General features: G+C 37.9%; 1 protein-coding gene across 11 annotated transcripts in view; it reads right to left on the minus strand.

Annotated features, from left to right (window-relative positions):
* Anks1b (ankyrin repeat and sterile alpha motif domain containing 1B) overlaps window positions 1–16558 on the minus strand; it is a 1036613-nt gene that overhangs the window by 442404 nt on the left and 577651 nt on the right. For all 11 annotated transcript variants that reach the window (XM_010629141.3, XM_033763852.1, XM_010629138.3 and 8 more), the window contains 2 exons: window positions 2442–3028; window positions 835–907 (listed from right to left, as the gene is read on the minus strand). In XM_010629141.3, the coding sequence (XP_010627443.1) occupies window positions 835–907; window positions 2442–3028 (660 nt within the window). The remainder of the gene's footprint in view (window positions 1–834; window positions 908–2441; window positions 3029–16558) is intronic.

Below are 16558 nucleotides of genomic sequence, written 5' to 3' on the forward strand. Positions count from 1 at the left end.
ACTTCTCTCTATAGAAATTAACATTATTATCTCAAAAAATCAAGGATTTGTGCTCACTTATGCTTTAAACATGAGCTCTTTTGAGAACTGAGAAATCATCGGTTTTAAACTCAAAATTCTACAGACCTGCCTAATATACAGCCGCATTTCTACTCTGTGACAAGGTAGAAATGGAATTCAAATTGTGTGAGGCTTTGAAGAATAGTAACTTTTAAAGCATGAATGTTACTCCTAGTTCAGATTTGGTTTTATGTGGTATTTAATATCCTCTATCAGTATTAAGCAAAAAGCCCTTAAATGGCCTTCTACTCTGAGCTTTGATTTTTAAGGAGGGAAACATTTAGTAAGGGTTATTTATTAACAGTGACCAGAAAGCCAGCTCTTTGTCAGATATACTGCTATCTACCATGGGACACACGAAGATGAGTGACACACAGTTCTGGCCAAATGGCACTTATGACTTGGGAGAAGTTATTAATCACATTGGCCAGGATAAATGGGACATTTCATGGAATGAGAAATAGTAGTCTATTAAGTCATTGGGTTCTACAGCCCTTGGAAGTGCTTTACACTGAGCTCAACATGAAGTTGAAGCTTCATTAATATTACGTGGCATAGTGAAATAGGACATGGGACAACAATCTCCATTTGCTGAATCAATACACTTCTAACTGATGTTGCTTACAGGTCATGGTTGTTGGATCTGACAGGAGCAGGAAATAATTGTAGTTACTGGGATAATGATAATACATGAAATTATCTAAAGAGTTTATCCTTTTCTGGCTAGTCCTTGAGTGAATTTATTCATTATAATGTAGAGGAAAATTTCCTTACTTGTGGTGTCACCATTCATCTCTTCAAGTTCACTGTTGATTCCAACATCTATGGAACTCATTATTTTGTCAATCTGTGAGAAACCAAAATCATGAAAGCGGATTATTACATTCTCTTGGATATTACATTGTAAAATAACTTCCACATGTCAGGGTCAGGTATTCTTGGTTCTAATGCCACAGCAATACTACAATTAAGCAGCAGACAGGCAAAGATGAAAAGGGGAGTAAATATCTTTCAAAATACAGTTTATGCTTCCCTTTCCTAAACTTCCAAAATGAGCTTGGCTGTTCTCCGTATTTCTTGAACTTTGTGCTTGCATGAGTCAGTAAGGTAGGGACTATGTACTCTTTGAACTCAGCAGGGGTAGGGGTGGGGTTAAGTCCGGGTGATGAGGTCTGCCCTCTCTGGCTCCTGACAGCACGCCTCCCTTCCGACTGGTGAAGGGGCAGGCTCCAGTTCACCAGAGAGGCCACTGGAAGCGAACACCTTAAACCGTTTGGCCAGCTGCAAGCTGATTAGTAGCGTCCAATCACAAGACTAGAAGCAAGAAATGGATATACTCAAAACACTAGGCATTTTATTAGTTCGGAATTTCAGAAGCTGACTAAGCTACAACCATCTCTGAGTCAGTCTCCCTCCTGTAAATGGAGTCAGGTGGCAACCTTCAGAAAGAACAAGTATTACTTAAATGTCCCACTTTGTTCAACCTGAAAGAGACAGAGAGATATCAAGTGCTTTTCCCAAACAACTCAGTTCATAATGTCAGTATCAGAACCATATCCATTTCTACTTCTCAAAATACTATAGTGACCTAATGTACTTCAAAACTTAATCTGAGTGGCAGTCTTTTGCAAGACAAAATGTGACATGTTAGAATGAAATGTCAAGAGAGACTCTAGTCCATTCTTTAAAAGAAATTCAAGTAAAAGCAAGGAGCTTTATTGCTTTATGATGTAATCCTCCTTAGGAACAAAGGATAATATTTCATAACCTTACAAGGGCACTTACTTTCTGAATAATTCTTTTAGATTAAAAACTTTAAGTAGAGCTTAAATTGGTGATACTTGACCCCAAAGCATTTTTATTTAATGTTTCTCTGAGAGCTGTAAAAGGGAAATATTAAGTGATACATATTTCTTGCATGGTTCTTGAAGAAAAGCCAGGATAGCTCTGTTTATCATTAAATTTAAGATTACAAGGAGATATTCTGAAAATATAAGATACTTTGAAGAAGGGAAATAAGCTAACAAAAAGTTTAGCAAGTAGCAAAATAGCAATATTTTTCTAAATCTGTTATTGGCAGTGTTTGGTAGGAGTGATGCGAACATTCTCTTGTACTTTGTAGCTAATTATTACCTCTGCTTGACATAAATTTCTATGGAAACAATAGATGTCCCCCCGTGTGTGGAACTATGTTTGTTTTTACACTTGCTGTGCAATTACCACGTGTTACCCATAGGACCTTTCCCTTCTGGTGGCAGCTGCATGCATTTGTTAATTTTTCCTTGAGCTTCTGAAAGATTTAAAGAACTGAAAATCCCTTCCTCAAGCTCCTTCAACTCTATGGTCTCATAAAGAACAACAAGAAGAAGAGCTAGGCTTACTTCTTCCCATTCGGATGTGAAAGATGGTGTTCGTTCGGAATTCCCTTTGGAACTGTGTTCAGCAGTTGAAGATTCGCTCCAGTTAATTCTTGATGCTTTCTCTTTCGAAGGGTAGGCAATGAGATCAGAATCAGATTTAGAGACATTCTTGGACAAATGCATGTCGATTAGGGCTTTAGGCAATGACCTTATCCTTCCCAGAGTACATGCTCTCTCCACAAATCCCCCTGTGTTTACCACCCACTGGTCCCCACTGCGGGATCCACTTCTGGTGGTTTTCGCGCCAACAATGGTATGGTTCTCCAAATGGTTACTTTTTTTGTGAAAAATTGTTCTACTGACCACTTTGGGTTTAATTTTCTTTACCAAAGGTTCAGAGTTATTTTCTATTGGAGTCTGCTTGAAAGGCAAAGGACTATTTGCAAGACTGACTTCTTGTCCTTCTTCACATTGATCCCTTCTTCCATAGAGATGAAATGGATTTTCAGGGGACTCACAGGCTGGAGAGGATCCATGCAGAAGGCCTGCAAATTGGCCGGGATCATATTCTTTGGGAGGATCACTGTCTTCCTGTTGAGAGATGACATCTGCAAAAGGGAAGAAGGAGGTCAGGATGCTTGTTTATAAAGCCACGGGACAGCAGCAGTGCCCTTATGAAATGGTGCAACGTACAGGCATTTTCATTGCTATGTTGCAATACCCTCACTTTACAAAACTCCCATGGCCCCTTGGCGCCACATATAAAATGAATGTGGGTGTGAATTAAGTCTTCCCGATACACCTTAGAGCTCATCTCAAAGGTATAAACTGAACATGGAGTGACTATATACTCTTTCCCCTTGTGTTCAAAGGGTACATTTCATGTTGGATAAACAAAACTTCCTTGTCTTTCATTGGAACACCTACATTCAAAGCCTTAAAGTAAATGCACCATTGTGCTGTAGAACATAAGCTAGGTAAGTCAAAATTATATGTAATAATAACCCCTTGCTCTCTTCCCAGCTAATAAATTAAAAAGCAGAATCTTGAAAAGAAATACAATTAAAGGTAAAGATTATGTAATGCAAACATATGAAAAAAGAAGGGGATCAACAAATGGAATGAGGGGTAGGGGAGGGAAAAGGGACTAGGAAAGGAACGAAGATGTGTTCTGCACAAGTACCAGCCCATATGAGGAACGTAAACATCATGTTACTGCACACATGTACTAAGAAAAATGATATGAAAAGGTAATTAAGGTTAATAATACTCATATCACTACTTGAAATGTGATTCATAATAATTATACATGTAACATACGATTTAAACAAAAAGGATTTGTTGAGGCTTAACACAGGCAAATATTGCATTTATAATTTTCATACAAAGCAAGCCTCTCGCATCAAACTAGTGTTGAACTATTAATGCAAAGCTATCTTTTTTTCTTCCTCTGAAATAGCATTATTTTCTGATTTTTTCACATCTTTGGAATTGTAATGAAGAAAAGAGGCCAAAGAAGAATGATATTTTTTTTTGTATTGCTTTAGAAATTTTTTCTAAGATAAAACCTAAATATTCTCTGAGATTAAACATATAGTATAGTTTTTTAAATGATTTAATTTGACTTTTAAAGATATATATTGTGTAAAATCCTGGCTAAAGACCTTAGCTTCTTCTAGTGGTCATTTGAATTCATATAGATAGCTAAATATTTTCCAAGATCAAAGTTGTATTATCTAATCATGCCATAACGTATTCTTACAAAATCAAATACAGCCCATGAGGCACATAAATGTCAACAAACCTAAAGCTGATTTGCTGACTCACACTTTAAGAAGTTGGTTATTATTATAAGCCTCAAACTTCAATGTCTTTACAAATTAACAAGTAACACTGAATGAGTACATGCTATGTAGGAGCCACCGAACCAGGAGTTATATTTATGTTTTATCATTTGATCCTCACAAAAATCTAGTGATGTGATTGTTCATAGTAATCATGATTTTCTGACAGAAACAGCTATGGGCAAAATACTGATTCTTCTATTTTTCAGCAATTGGAAACCACAGTAAGTCTCAATGGACATTTGCCCAAGGTTGCCACGGACCACCTGTTCTTTGGAACAGAGACTCTGTGGTCTCCATGTGCTCTCCCCTGAGAGTAGATATGAGGCAGGACAATTGCGAATTCAAGCTAAGCCTGCACAACTTAACAACTTAGTAAGACTCTGTCTCAGAATTTAAAAAAAAAAAAATTTAAAAGGGCTGGGGATATAGCTCAGTGTGAAGACCCTGGGTTGTGTCCTCAATACTGTACAGAGGAAAAGAAGACTAGAGTTTATGTCTTATCATATCCATTTTTTTATAAGTCAGAAGTAATAGTTAAACAACTTAAATTGCCAGAGTTTCCCCCCGCCTATAAGGTAAAAGACTAAGCTAAATTCAAGCTAAGGTCTATCAGGTTCCAACATCCAATGACCCAGAATACATATATTACTATTCCCATCAAAGACCAATTAGGGATGGTTAACAAGAGGACAAGCAAGGAGGCTCCTTTTGGAGATAGACACATTTCTCACATTCACAGCTATTTCTGGAAATTAGGAAAAGTGTACCCAGGAGAAATAAGACTTGAAATTCTCTTCCAATTTATTTTCTCTTTCTTTTTCCTGTGGAGCTTGGATCCCAGAGTGCTTTACAACATAAGGAGGTTGATATAGGATGAGAGTGATGGTAGGATGGAGGACTCTGAAATAAGGAAGCTTAGAATTTTGTTTTCAAAGTTGCTGATGAACATTAACAGGATTGAGCCTAAAAGGAAAATTAAGAAGGGCTATTCATTGTGGGAAAAGTATTTTGTACATCTCCATTAAAAAGGCTTCTGACTATGTTCCTCAGACGGTACTATGAATATTTTAGGGGCATCATATTGTTGATAGGTTTTGTAAATATTATTAGGATCCATCTTCTTCCCAAATGACAGTTACACACCAAATATGCTTTATATTGTCTAAATCCTCTAGTCACATACAGTTAAGGCCTAAGTAAAAGAAACTTCAGTGATCAGTCTACGAGCTTAGTTTTTGGAATAACAGTTCTGAGCATCATGAAAGTTGATAATATTTTTGTCAACAGCGGTCAAATAGTAGCTGGGAGTGGTGGTGCACACCCGTAATTCCAGTACTCTAGAAGGCTGACACAGGAGGATCCCGAGTTTGACCCCAGCCTTGGCAACTTAGTTACTTAGTAATAACTTGTCTCAAAATACATATATTAAAGGGGGCTGGGTTGGGGACGTGGCTCAGTGTGAAGGTCTTGGGTTCAATCCCCAGTATTGCAAACACACACACACTCACACTCACACAAATTAGTACCAGCTTATTTCAGTGGCTGAATTTTAAAAATAACTCTAATTGAAGACAATGAGTTGGTCTGAAACCCCCCAGCAAGCCTGAGTGGTGGAGAGATTGTAGCAGATCAATCTGCACAAGGCTCCATGAAGCCACTCCCTCCTGGCATCCTCCTTTGCTGACCCCACTGTGGCCATGTGCCTGGCATTATCAAAAAGACAGCAGTGAACATCAACAGAGATTTGAAAAGCACTCAAACATTCTTACTCTTGGAATCTTGCCACCATGTGAGAAAGCCAGTCTAGACTACTGGATGATGAAATGAACCATTATCCAGTTGTTTTTAAATATAGGTTTTATTATTTTCAGTTGTAGTAAAGCTAGACTTGAAATCAGGAGACAACTGTCACTGAACAGACAGACAGTTATAGATCCAAGAAGACGGAGACAGCACACCTCAGGGGCCCTGGGAGAAGCATGGAGCTCAGTCAAGAGGCAGAGGAGTAGGGGTATTGAGGCAAGAGGCCTTATTGTGGTTTCTGTGAGAAAAGACAAACAAAGTAGAGACGAGGAGGTTTAGAATTGGCTAATTTGAATGATTTCAGCAGACTCTGGGGCATAAGGACTGCCCCTGGTTATCTGGCCCCTGGCCCTGCATGATTAAGGCAGTGAATTGTGGCCCAGAGTGCAACATTCTGGTAACAGAGGTGGTTGAGGCCATGAACTTTGGATTGGTGGGTTCCATATGGATAGCCTACTCATGGGTTTGCTCTCCTTTGGCATTTACTAGCTCTAGGAGGTAAAAAACCCTCCAGGATGGATAAGACCTCAAGAAGTAAAAATAACTACCACCACCACCAACAACAAACCCCAGAAAAACCAAAAGACACCATTACTACACCAGCCACCAATGTCAGCCCAGCCAATAGCCAGCCAACTTTCACAATCTCAGGCCATTCTGTCAAGTGACGCAGTGCATCGACAAGAAATGCCCAGAGGGCTGAGGATGGCTCAGACCAGAAGAAAACACCTAGAATCAGGAGCTAGAGTCACGGCTATGATTTTCAGCCATTATTTTTGAGTTGGTTTGGTACGTGGCAATAGACAGCCTCTATATCCCAAGTTTTACACACTGCATGCATTTTTCAAATAAATTCTGGAAATACTTATATTTCCACACCTGGAAAATGATGAGAGTAATAATATACACCTAAAAATACTGTGACGAATGAATAGAAGTGTCTTAGTCTATTTGGGCAGCTGTAACAAAAATAGCCATAGACTGGATAGCTTATAAACAACACTTATTTATTTCTCACAGTTTCAGAGGCTGAGAAGTCCAAGATGAAGACATCAGCAGGTTCAGTACCTGATGAGGGCCACTTTCTGGCTCATCGACAGCCCCATGTCTATCATCACATGGCAGAAGGATGAAGGAACTTCCTGTGGTCCTTATAAGGGCATGAATCCCATCCACGAGGGTTCTGCCCCTCCAACTCATTCACTTCTCAAGTTTTCACCGCTTACCATTGTCAACTCAAGGTTAGGATTTCAACATGTATATATGGGGGGGCATAAACATTTGGATCACTGCAAGAAAGTGGTTGGAACAGTTCCTATTGTAAGAACACATTGAATATACATTTCTATGATAATAATGATAATTTTAAATCTAGATGATTCTGTAATTTTCAAAGAAATGTATGAACTGACTATATTGGTATGCAATACAGATCGCTATTTTGACATGGCAATCACATGGAGTTTACCCCTTTGCTTCCATTTGTAGCTTTAAAATATATCCTTTGAAAAGATTTTTCTGCTTTCTTACTTCTTTACAAGAAATAGGCAAAATATATAAATAAAATTGTTTTCATAACTTGTCTGATTTAATTTCACACTTCTCTTTTGATAAGTGGATATTTCATGCCAAGGTACAGAACTAAATATGTGTGAATTCCAATCTGATATTCAAAGTGTCATTAGCATTTCAAAGAAATGCCAAAGTAAGTATACAGTAATAAGCAGTTCAATCTCTTACCCATCTTACCTCCTAATCTTTATCACCTATATAAATTAGAAAAAAAAAACAGTAAAACTCAAAATTTCATGTTAGGATGAAACAAATTTTAGCAAATGTGACTTCTATTATAGATTATAATTTTTATTTATTAGGTCATTGCATTAGCTTTTAGAAAATCAAAGTATTTTCCATTTTCAGGGATTCTAGTACCAATATTGGTATTAGTAGAAACTGTGAATTCAAAATTATATATAAAACATTTCCTCTGTGACAAAATCAGTTATCAGGTGACAAAATTTCAATAGTGCCAAAGGCAATGTCCTATATCCATGTCACTTACATTCTAGCCGAAGAAGACAACTACAGGAAAATAAAAATAACATAGTATGATTTCTGTTGATGGTTACATTCTATGGAGAAAGGAAAGGGAGACACAGGCATGAAAGGGAGATGCTCCTGGTGACTAGAGAATGTCTTCCTGAAGAGCTAACGCTGCACCCGGACACAGCATGGACTCTGAGGAAGTTAAGCATTCACAGCTTTGGGGAAGGTTTTTTCAGGGTGATGGAAGATGAAATGGAAAACCCAGAAGGTGCTATGAACAGTCAGAAGACCATGGCAGAGTAGCAGGGAATGGCTAGAATTGTGGAGAAAAATCAGAGACAAAGGTGGAAATAGCGTTAACATGATCTGATGTACACTTTTAAAAGCTCTTATATTTCTGATGGCAAGTACATGCAATGGCATAATATTTTCCATATGTGGAACACCCATGAACCTCCTAAAAACCATACATAGGGGGCTGGGGATTTATCTCAGTGGTTCTGCCACCTGCCTCACAAGCACAAGGTCCTGAGTTCGATCCCCGGTACCAAAACAAAAACAACAAGAAACCTCCATATGTGAGGCAGTGAAGAATAAAATGAGCACATAATAAAGTGAAGTATCAAGAGATGTCCAGGACCCTGAAACGGACGAGCATAGCCAAATCACAGGACAGCAGCAGGATCCAGAACTGGTTGGCTCTTGCAATAAAGACAACAAAGGTAAAACTGATGATCCCAACAAGCCATGGAATCCAGAGAATGCCACCAGTTAGGAACTCACAAAAGAGGGCCCCCAGGAAGGAGGATGCTAAGCAACAGGATCTGACAACAACCAGCAGGACTTGAAAAATTCTCTAACAAGATACCAGGGAGTAGATGAAGCTTTTGAGAATCTCAGGAATATCTGATAAACACATTCTTTCAAGAAACTTAAAGAGTCCCTCTGAAGAAAAGCTTTTAGGAACAGAATCAACATTGAATGAGGGGAAAAAAACACCAGAGATTTAAGAAGGATTTTTTTTGCATGTAATGGGGAAGTGTGGGGACCATGAAAAGCAGACATCCAGTGGGTGGAGACCTTGGATATAACAGGACAGCAAAGTACAGCGTTCAAGTGTGAGAGCACTGTTTTGGAAAGGAGGTGCCAGGAACTCTGGGGCAGCAGCAGGAAGCCCATCCAAATCAGGCAGAGAAGTATCCATATTTCTTAGTACTTCATAACAAGGACAAAGGAGAAAGCTTTTGAGTCATGGCATTAGGACTAAAATGAAGTGGGGGAAAGCTAGTGAGCTTCATTCCTGCTGGACCCTCCCTAATCGTCCAGGGTAGCCATTCTGTTGTAGTGTCTTAGTCATTTTCCTCATCTCTGGGACACGACAGTTACCTTCCACAGTTAAAAGGAAAAGACGTTCATTTTGGCTCATGTTCTAGAAGTTTCAGTCCTTGTACGGTTCGCACGTGGTAAAATGGACTGGGCTGAGGAAAGTTGCTCATGTCATGGCATCCAGGAAACAGAGAGGGATCAAGGAGGAGCTGGAAGGGAGACAAACACCTTCACATCATGTGCACAGTGACCTGTCACTTATGACCGGGCCCTACCTCTTAACGAGTCAGCCGTAATCTCCCCAAATCCAGTCATCTCCCAAAACTCCCACCTGTAAGCACATGGGTTTTAGGGGGGACTTCTAGATATAAACCATTAATACTTGGTTTGGATCTCAGTGTCATGTGCCAGCACGGTGCTGGTGGGGCTTAGTGGAAGGAAATGCTGTCCCTGGAGGTGTCCTGTGTCCCTGAAGGGAACATAGGAGCCTGGTTTCTCTTCTTTCCTACTTTTTGATTCCTGGTCACCACAAAATGAGCAGTTTTTCTCTGCCTTGCCCTCCCATGATGTTCTGCCTTTCCATAAGCACAAAGTGATGGAACAAAGAAACCACAGACCAAAACATCAAAAATAAATCTTTCCCCCATAAAACTGATACCGCTGATATTTTGTCACAGAGATGGAAAGCTACCACAGCATCTCATTAAATATGAGAAACAGGAAAGAATCAGATACAACCCAATTTAGAGACATTGAAAGAAAAAAGGACAAAAATGAATGTTTAATGCTTAAATAAAAAAATCATCCCAAAGTATTTGAAAATTGTAACCTAAAATTTCAAAATTAGCAAGTAGAAATCAAGAAAATGACCAATGCTCCAAAAGAGCTCCATAGTCATAAGTAGAGGAGCTCACTGTGCAGCGGCTGGCAACTTCCTCTTCCCTTTGCCCACTTCCTCCATGAGCACATCCGTCCCGATGTCACCAGATGGGGAAGAGTAACATGGTGCACACACTTAGAGGGAGGAGACTAGCAGGGGCCCAAGATGGGGTGTCAGATCCTGAGTGGGGCGAGAGTGGTGTCTAGTTTGGGAGATAACTGAGCATGGCATGTTGGAGTCCACACTGAGGTACGAGGCTATCCACAGAGCAGCCCACCATGGAGGGTCAGCACCTAGGAAGGATGAGAAGAGAATCCAAGCAGAAGGAGCCGCTTGACAGGAGTCAGAAGCTCAGCCAAGAGAGGAGGCTATAGCTACTGAGGGTCGGCCTGGAAAGGGCATCAAGTCAGACAGGGTGAAGAGGGTGACGACACACAGAAGAAGGGAATATCCATGTATGGTGTGGCCGTGACATGAGGCATCAAAGCCAAGTCAGGGGGAGAAGGATGTTCACAAGTGGGAATGGCTTGCTGTGAAATGATACTATCTCAGTATGGGACACAGAGGGATGAGGATAAACCATGACGGAGAGTCGAATCTCTATCCAAGTGAGAAAAAAATCCCCGAGTGGGGAGAAGATAGGAGTGGCCATAGGAGTTTGGTTGCTTTCAGAGGGGTTGAGCAAATAAATACATTATGGATAACCAAGAACCAGAGTTCTCATAAATTAAGGAGGATGTCACAAAATAAAAAGGGAAAAAACCATGTGATATTGGGTTGGAATGTGTTTTAAAGATAAATAGATGTACATATGCATTTGTGTACATATGTATTTACAGAAATATATTCCCTAGCTCTGTCCACTGAGAGGAACTAAAACTGACATCTCAGTAACATCTCAAAAATAGGTCTTTTCATACCCCAAAAGCCCAGATATAGCTTTGAAACGTATTTTCCATTAAAAGACGAACCCACTGAAAAATGATTGATACCAGGGCGAGTACAAAGAAAGTGCAAGATGGGCCTAGAACATCTTGTGCCAGGAGACAAGGAAGTGCTCAAAGACTGACAGGGCACGCTAACAGGACAGAGATGCCAGCTCAAGCAGCTTCCCACTGGTGAAATCGAGGACAGCATTTAGAACAAATTAAACAATGACAATAAGGGATTATAACCCACTAAATAAAATGGGAAAACAAGAGCCCATATAAACAAAGAACGTAGTAAATAGTTTTTAAGTCTGTTAGGAATGGGAAATTTAAATAATTTCAAAATTCCTCCCCCACAAAAACTCATTAATTACCCAGAGAAAGAGATTAACTCAGCAGTGAAGGAGTTGGGAGGTGCTACCTTCATCACTGAACCAGGTTAACACCATCAAGAACAAAACGTCAAAATCAGACCCCACCTAATGGGCTGCAATGGGAAAAATGCAGAGTTCCTGCTAGATTTTCCTGTCAGAGACATATAACCTAGGTTTAATCAAGTAAAAATGTCAGGAAAATGCACTTTGTGGGACCTTGTACAAAACAACGGGCCTTTAATCTTCAAAAGCGTCAAGGTCAAAGAAAGTCAGAGGAACTGTGCCAGACAAGGAGACAAAGGCACAGCACAATTCCATGCAACATATGACCTGAATAGGTCATTTTATTACAAAAAAATATTACTGGGGTAGCTAGCAAAACTTGAATGCACCCTAAGGAATGTGCTATGGACATAATGTATTAAGGTTGATATCCTGATTTGCTTGCCCCGGTTTTTTTGTTTGTTTGTTTGTTGTCTGTTTTTTTGGTATCAAGGGTCAAACTCAGGGCCTTGCACTTGCCAGGCAGGCGCGGTGGCACCAAGCTACACCTCCAGCCCCTGCACTGTGGTTATGTAAGAATGCACTTAGTTCCATACAGAAAATGTACCCTGAATTTGGAGTTCTCAAAATGAAGTCCAAGGCAGGATGCTTGGAACCTCATACTGTTTCAAGGGCTCCTGAGATCAAAACAATTTTTAGATTTATACCAAGACACCGTTTTCTCTTCTCACCCTTGTTATCTCACGAGTATATGGTGATGTGGCTCAGAGGCTGTGTGATACAAATGTCTTGTTAGATTAGAGATATGTAATGACTCTTTTTCATCTTTATTAAGTTTATCAGTACATTTTAGGTATACAATACAGTTACATTCATCATTGGGATCTTGGACCTTTACAGGGCTTATCTTGGTTCTTATTTTTCCCTGTTCCCCAGCCCTCCCTTTACCCCCTCCACCCTTCCCTGTGTAGGAATTACCATACTATCATTTCTTCTTGAATAAAAACGTCATATTTCTAAATCTAAAGTAAAGGGAATGAACAGGCAAATGTTACTTTCTTTATTGCACAACATTGTACCACAGCAAAAAAAAAAAAAAGAAAATGAATAATTGAAAACAGTATTATCATATACTGCAGATAGCTCTAAAACTTTATAATGTTTATAGTGTTAGCAAAGTAATATTTGTTCTAAATTTTGGATAGATACCATTTAGTAAGTCAAATGTGTCCTCTTCTAAAGTTGCTGAGAATTTTAATTATGGTTAAATGTTGAGTTTTATCAAATGTTTTTCTGCATTTGTTTATGTAATTTTTATTCTTTAAACTGTTGGTGTGAATGAAATTTATACATTTAATGTTAAATATTAGATATTAAAATGGGATACTGAAAGGAAAAACAGTATGGACATCATGAACTCTCTTGATAGCCTTCTAGTTTGGTTTGCTAATGTTTTGGGGGGGGGATTTTTGCTTCTATATCCCTGAGTGAAGTAGACCTTTAATATTATACTTCTTGTGTTGACTACTTTTGATATGAAGATCTTTAGCCTTATGGGATTAGTTGAGGGAAAATCCCTAATTCTCTAGAAAAGTTTGTGTAAGATTGGAAAGATCTGTCTTGAAAGCTTTTATATCTAATTTACTAGAGGGAGGGAAGAAGGGAGGAAGAGAGGGAGAGAGAGAGAAAGAGGACACAATTATTGTAATCCAGCACCGACAATAGTATAATTATCTTATGTCTTTTATGTTTTTTTGCCAATTAGTCTGGTTGTTAATATGAATGTATGGTAGTTAACTTTATAAGGATTTACAAATAAATAAATCTGATCCTGACACACAAAGGGGGTTGGGAGGAGAGGGAAAGAAAAGAATTGAGATGTGTTATGTACATGTACCAGTTCCCCACAATGGATGCAACCATCATGTGCAGCAAATATGTACTAAAAAAAATGTGGACTCAATATACTCTTTGTAGGAAGATTCAAATTATTCATTCGAGTTATCAAATATTTGTAAGATTACTTGTGGTTTTAATATGTTTTTGAAGTATTAGCTATAATTATCTATAACAATTATTTCAGCATTAAAAATTGGTGCAAAGTTGCTCACTTTTAAAATCTTTCATATCTTTAAAATCTGTAATAGACCCCTTTTCCTTCCTAACATAGCTTATTCAAACCTTTTTTCTTTAATATTTTTACTAGAAAATGCATTTTTAAGTGTTATCAAGACTCAATTTCTATCTTTTGGATTTTATATTTGTTTTCATTTCTATTCTTTACTATTCTTTTTTTTTTCCTGTTTCCAGGTTGATTGCATTATTTCTTATAACCTTTCTTAAGCTGGCATTTAGCTTATTAATCTCAGAATTTTGTTTCTAATATAAGCATTTAAAATTTCCAATTCCTACTTACGCTACTTCACCATGTTTGATATTTAGTATTTAAACTTTTATTCAATTTAAAGCATTTTATAGTAAGCATTTTAGTGTCTCCTAACTCTTCTCTCATGAATTATATGGAAATTTGTATTCAAATTTTAAAAATATAAGCAGAATATATGGTAATAACTTAATCAATTTAATTGAACTGTTTTCATAACAATGCAATATGTATGAGTCAGAGTCTCATACGTGCTGAAATTGGCTTCTAACCAACACATGCTCAATTTTAATCACAGATCCATAAGATAACATGTAGTCTCTAATTGTCAGGTACAAAGTTTTATGCATTTTATTAAGTTAAATTTATTCCTTGAGCTGTTCTTCTTTCATTGATTAAGAGATGTTGAAATCTAGTTTTAGTGGGTTTATGAGTTTTTACTTGTCATTCTATTAAATATATATATACACCGATATCATATGATGTATAGCATATAATTTCAACTGTATAAATGTTTTTGTATTTTCTCAATGAATTGAACTATTATTATTTCACAATGATTCTCTGTATCCTTAGTAATGTCGTTCAGGTTACAATCCATTTTGTTGAATGCTGTGTAGTTACTCTAAGTTTCTTTGGGCTGGTATTTTTCAGGTATAACTTCTTTCATATTACCTTTGTGTGTGTACGCCATTTTTGCTATAGATGTATGTATTATAAAGAGTATAACCTGGGTTTTGATTTCTCACCTCCCAACAATCCCTTTTAACCAGTGCTTTAGCTAATTTCTGCTCTTCTGTATGTTTAGATTTTATTCCTATTTTGGGGGGGGGGTGCTTGAACCAGGGCCTTCAAAGGGAGCTACATCCTCAGTTACCTGTCCCTTTTATTCAATTTTTTAATTTTGATACAGTATCTCACTAAATTGCTAAGTTTCTCAAGCCGGGCCTGGATTTGTGATCCTCTTGTCTCAGCCCACACAAGTGGTGGGATTACAGATTTTTGCCACCACACCTATCTAACATTTTATTTTAAAAAACAGTTGGGTCCATGCAGTAGTTCTATTTCCTAGTTCCTGTTTCTAGTAACAATATGTATAAGCATTGGGGGCTAAGTGAGTATTGTTTTTAGTGATATATATTCATAGTGGTTTACTTTTTAAGAAATCACATATTACTAACTTACTATTTGATTTTAATCCATGGAAGCCTGTTAATCTAACCAGGGAAGATTTCCATCTTCAGCTTCTCTGAAGTCTTGGCTTAGCCTTCCAACCTTACCAGTGAAAAGGGAACGCTGTACCAGATAGCAGTGCTATTATTACCATCTGCTCTCAGAGCATCACAACCCTCTTGTGTTCTATCATGTTATTTAGACAGCAAGGGTCTTAAGAGAATATGTCCCATTCAGAACATATTTGTTCTGGTGAAGAATGATCAAGGATTATGCGCTTACCGCAGAAATTCCATGGTTTATGCACCTAGACTAGCATAATAGTTTAAAGTAAAATATTTGTATTGTAAAAATATACATTCATAAAATATTTCACTTTAAAATACATCCTTTCTACAGTCAAGATGTTTTTAATGTGACTAAATGGTACCCTGCTAAGTAGACAGGCTTATTAATAAACTGCTTGGGCTGGGGATTTAGCTCAGTGGCATTGAACCTGCCTTGCAAGAGCAAGGTCCTTAGTTCAGTCCCTGGTATCAGAAAAAAAAACAAAAACAAAAACAAAAACAAAAAAACTGCCTCTCCATACATGTTTGTACCTTGTAATACATGATGCGATTTATGCATAAATAATCCTGAGAATTACATAAATGAGGAAGAATATTAGCTCAAATAAAATAAACTCACCTAAATAAGATCCCCTAAATAATATAGTTATAGAGAATAAAAAAGAAATTCAAAGAGGCTTAGCAATTTTTCCATTTTTTTCCCAGTATGGGGAACTAAACTCAGGACCTTGAACTTGCCAGGCAGGCATGGCACTGTTGCGCTACGTCCTTGCCCCCAAAGTTTGGTAACTTTGAAACAGCTCCAACTATTTTTTGATATTTAGTTAAGAAAAGATAATCATGTGAAACAGTCGTAGAGTATTTTATATATAAATACTAGATCAACTTGATTTGATTAAAGAAAACAAGGAGCTAAACTCTTATAATATGTACAGTGTCTCAACAAGCTTTTAAAATGTACTGGGTTTATCAGAAATATTAGGGAGACATGTTATCTTTTAAAAAAACTTTACAACGTAAATTTATGTAAACATTATTGTAGCTCATCTGTTTTGTCCTCCTAGCCATGGGTTCGTGAGCTTCGGCTAGTTCAGTTTTATCCAAATATTAAGTCTTTCAGGCTCCCCTACATGTTCAAACAAAAGTATGAATCAAACAAAAACCAACGAACCACAGAGCCATTTAAATCCTCTGTAATTGTCCAAGGTCAAAAATCAAAATTTCTGCTGGCATGTGAAACTGCATGTGCAAAGGGATTTATTTTGGGTTACAAAAGTGAAGTGTCCATCCCAGGCAAGGGGGGGCA

The sequence above is a fragment of the Fukomys damarensis genome, unplaced genomic scaffold (genome assembly GCF_012274545.1).
Source record: "Fukomys damarensis isolate Sample0158 unplaced genomic scaffold, DMR_v1.0_HiC HiC_scaffold_15, whole genome shotgun sequence".
Lineage (NCBI taxonomy): Eukaryota > Metazoa > Chordata > Mammalia > Rodentia > Bathyergidae > Fukomys > Fukomys damarensis.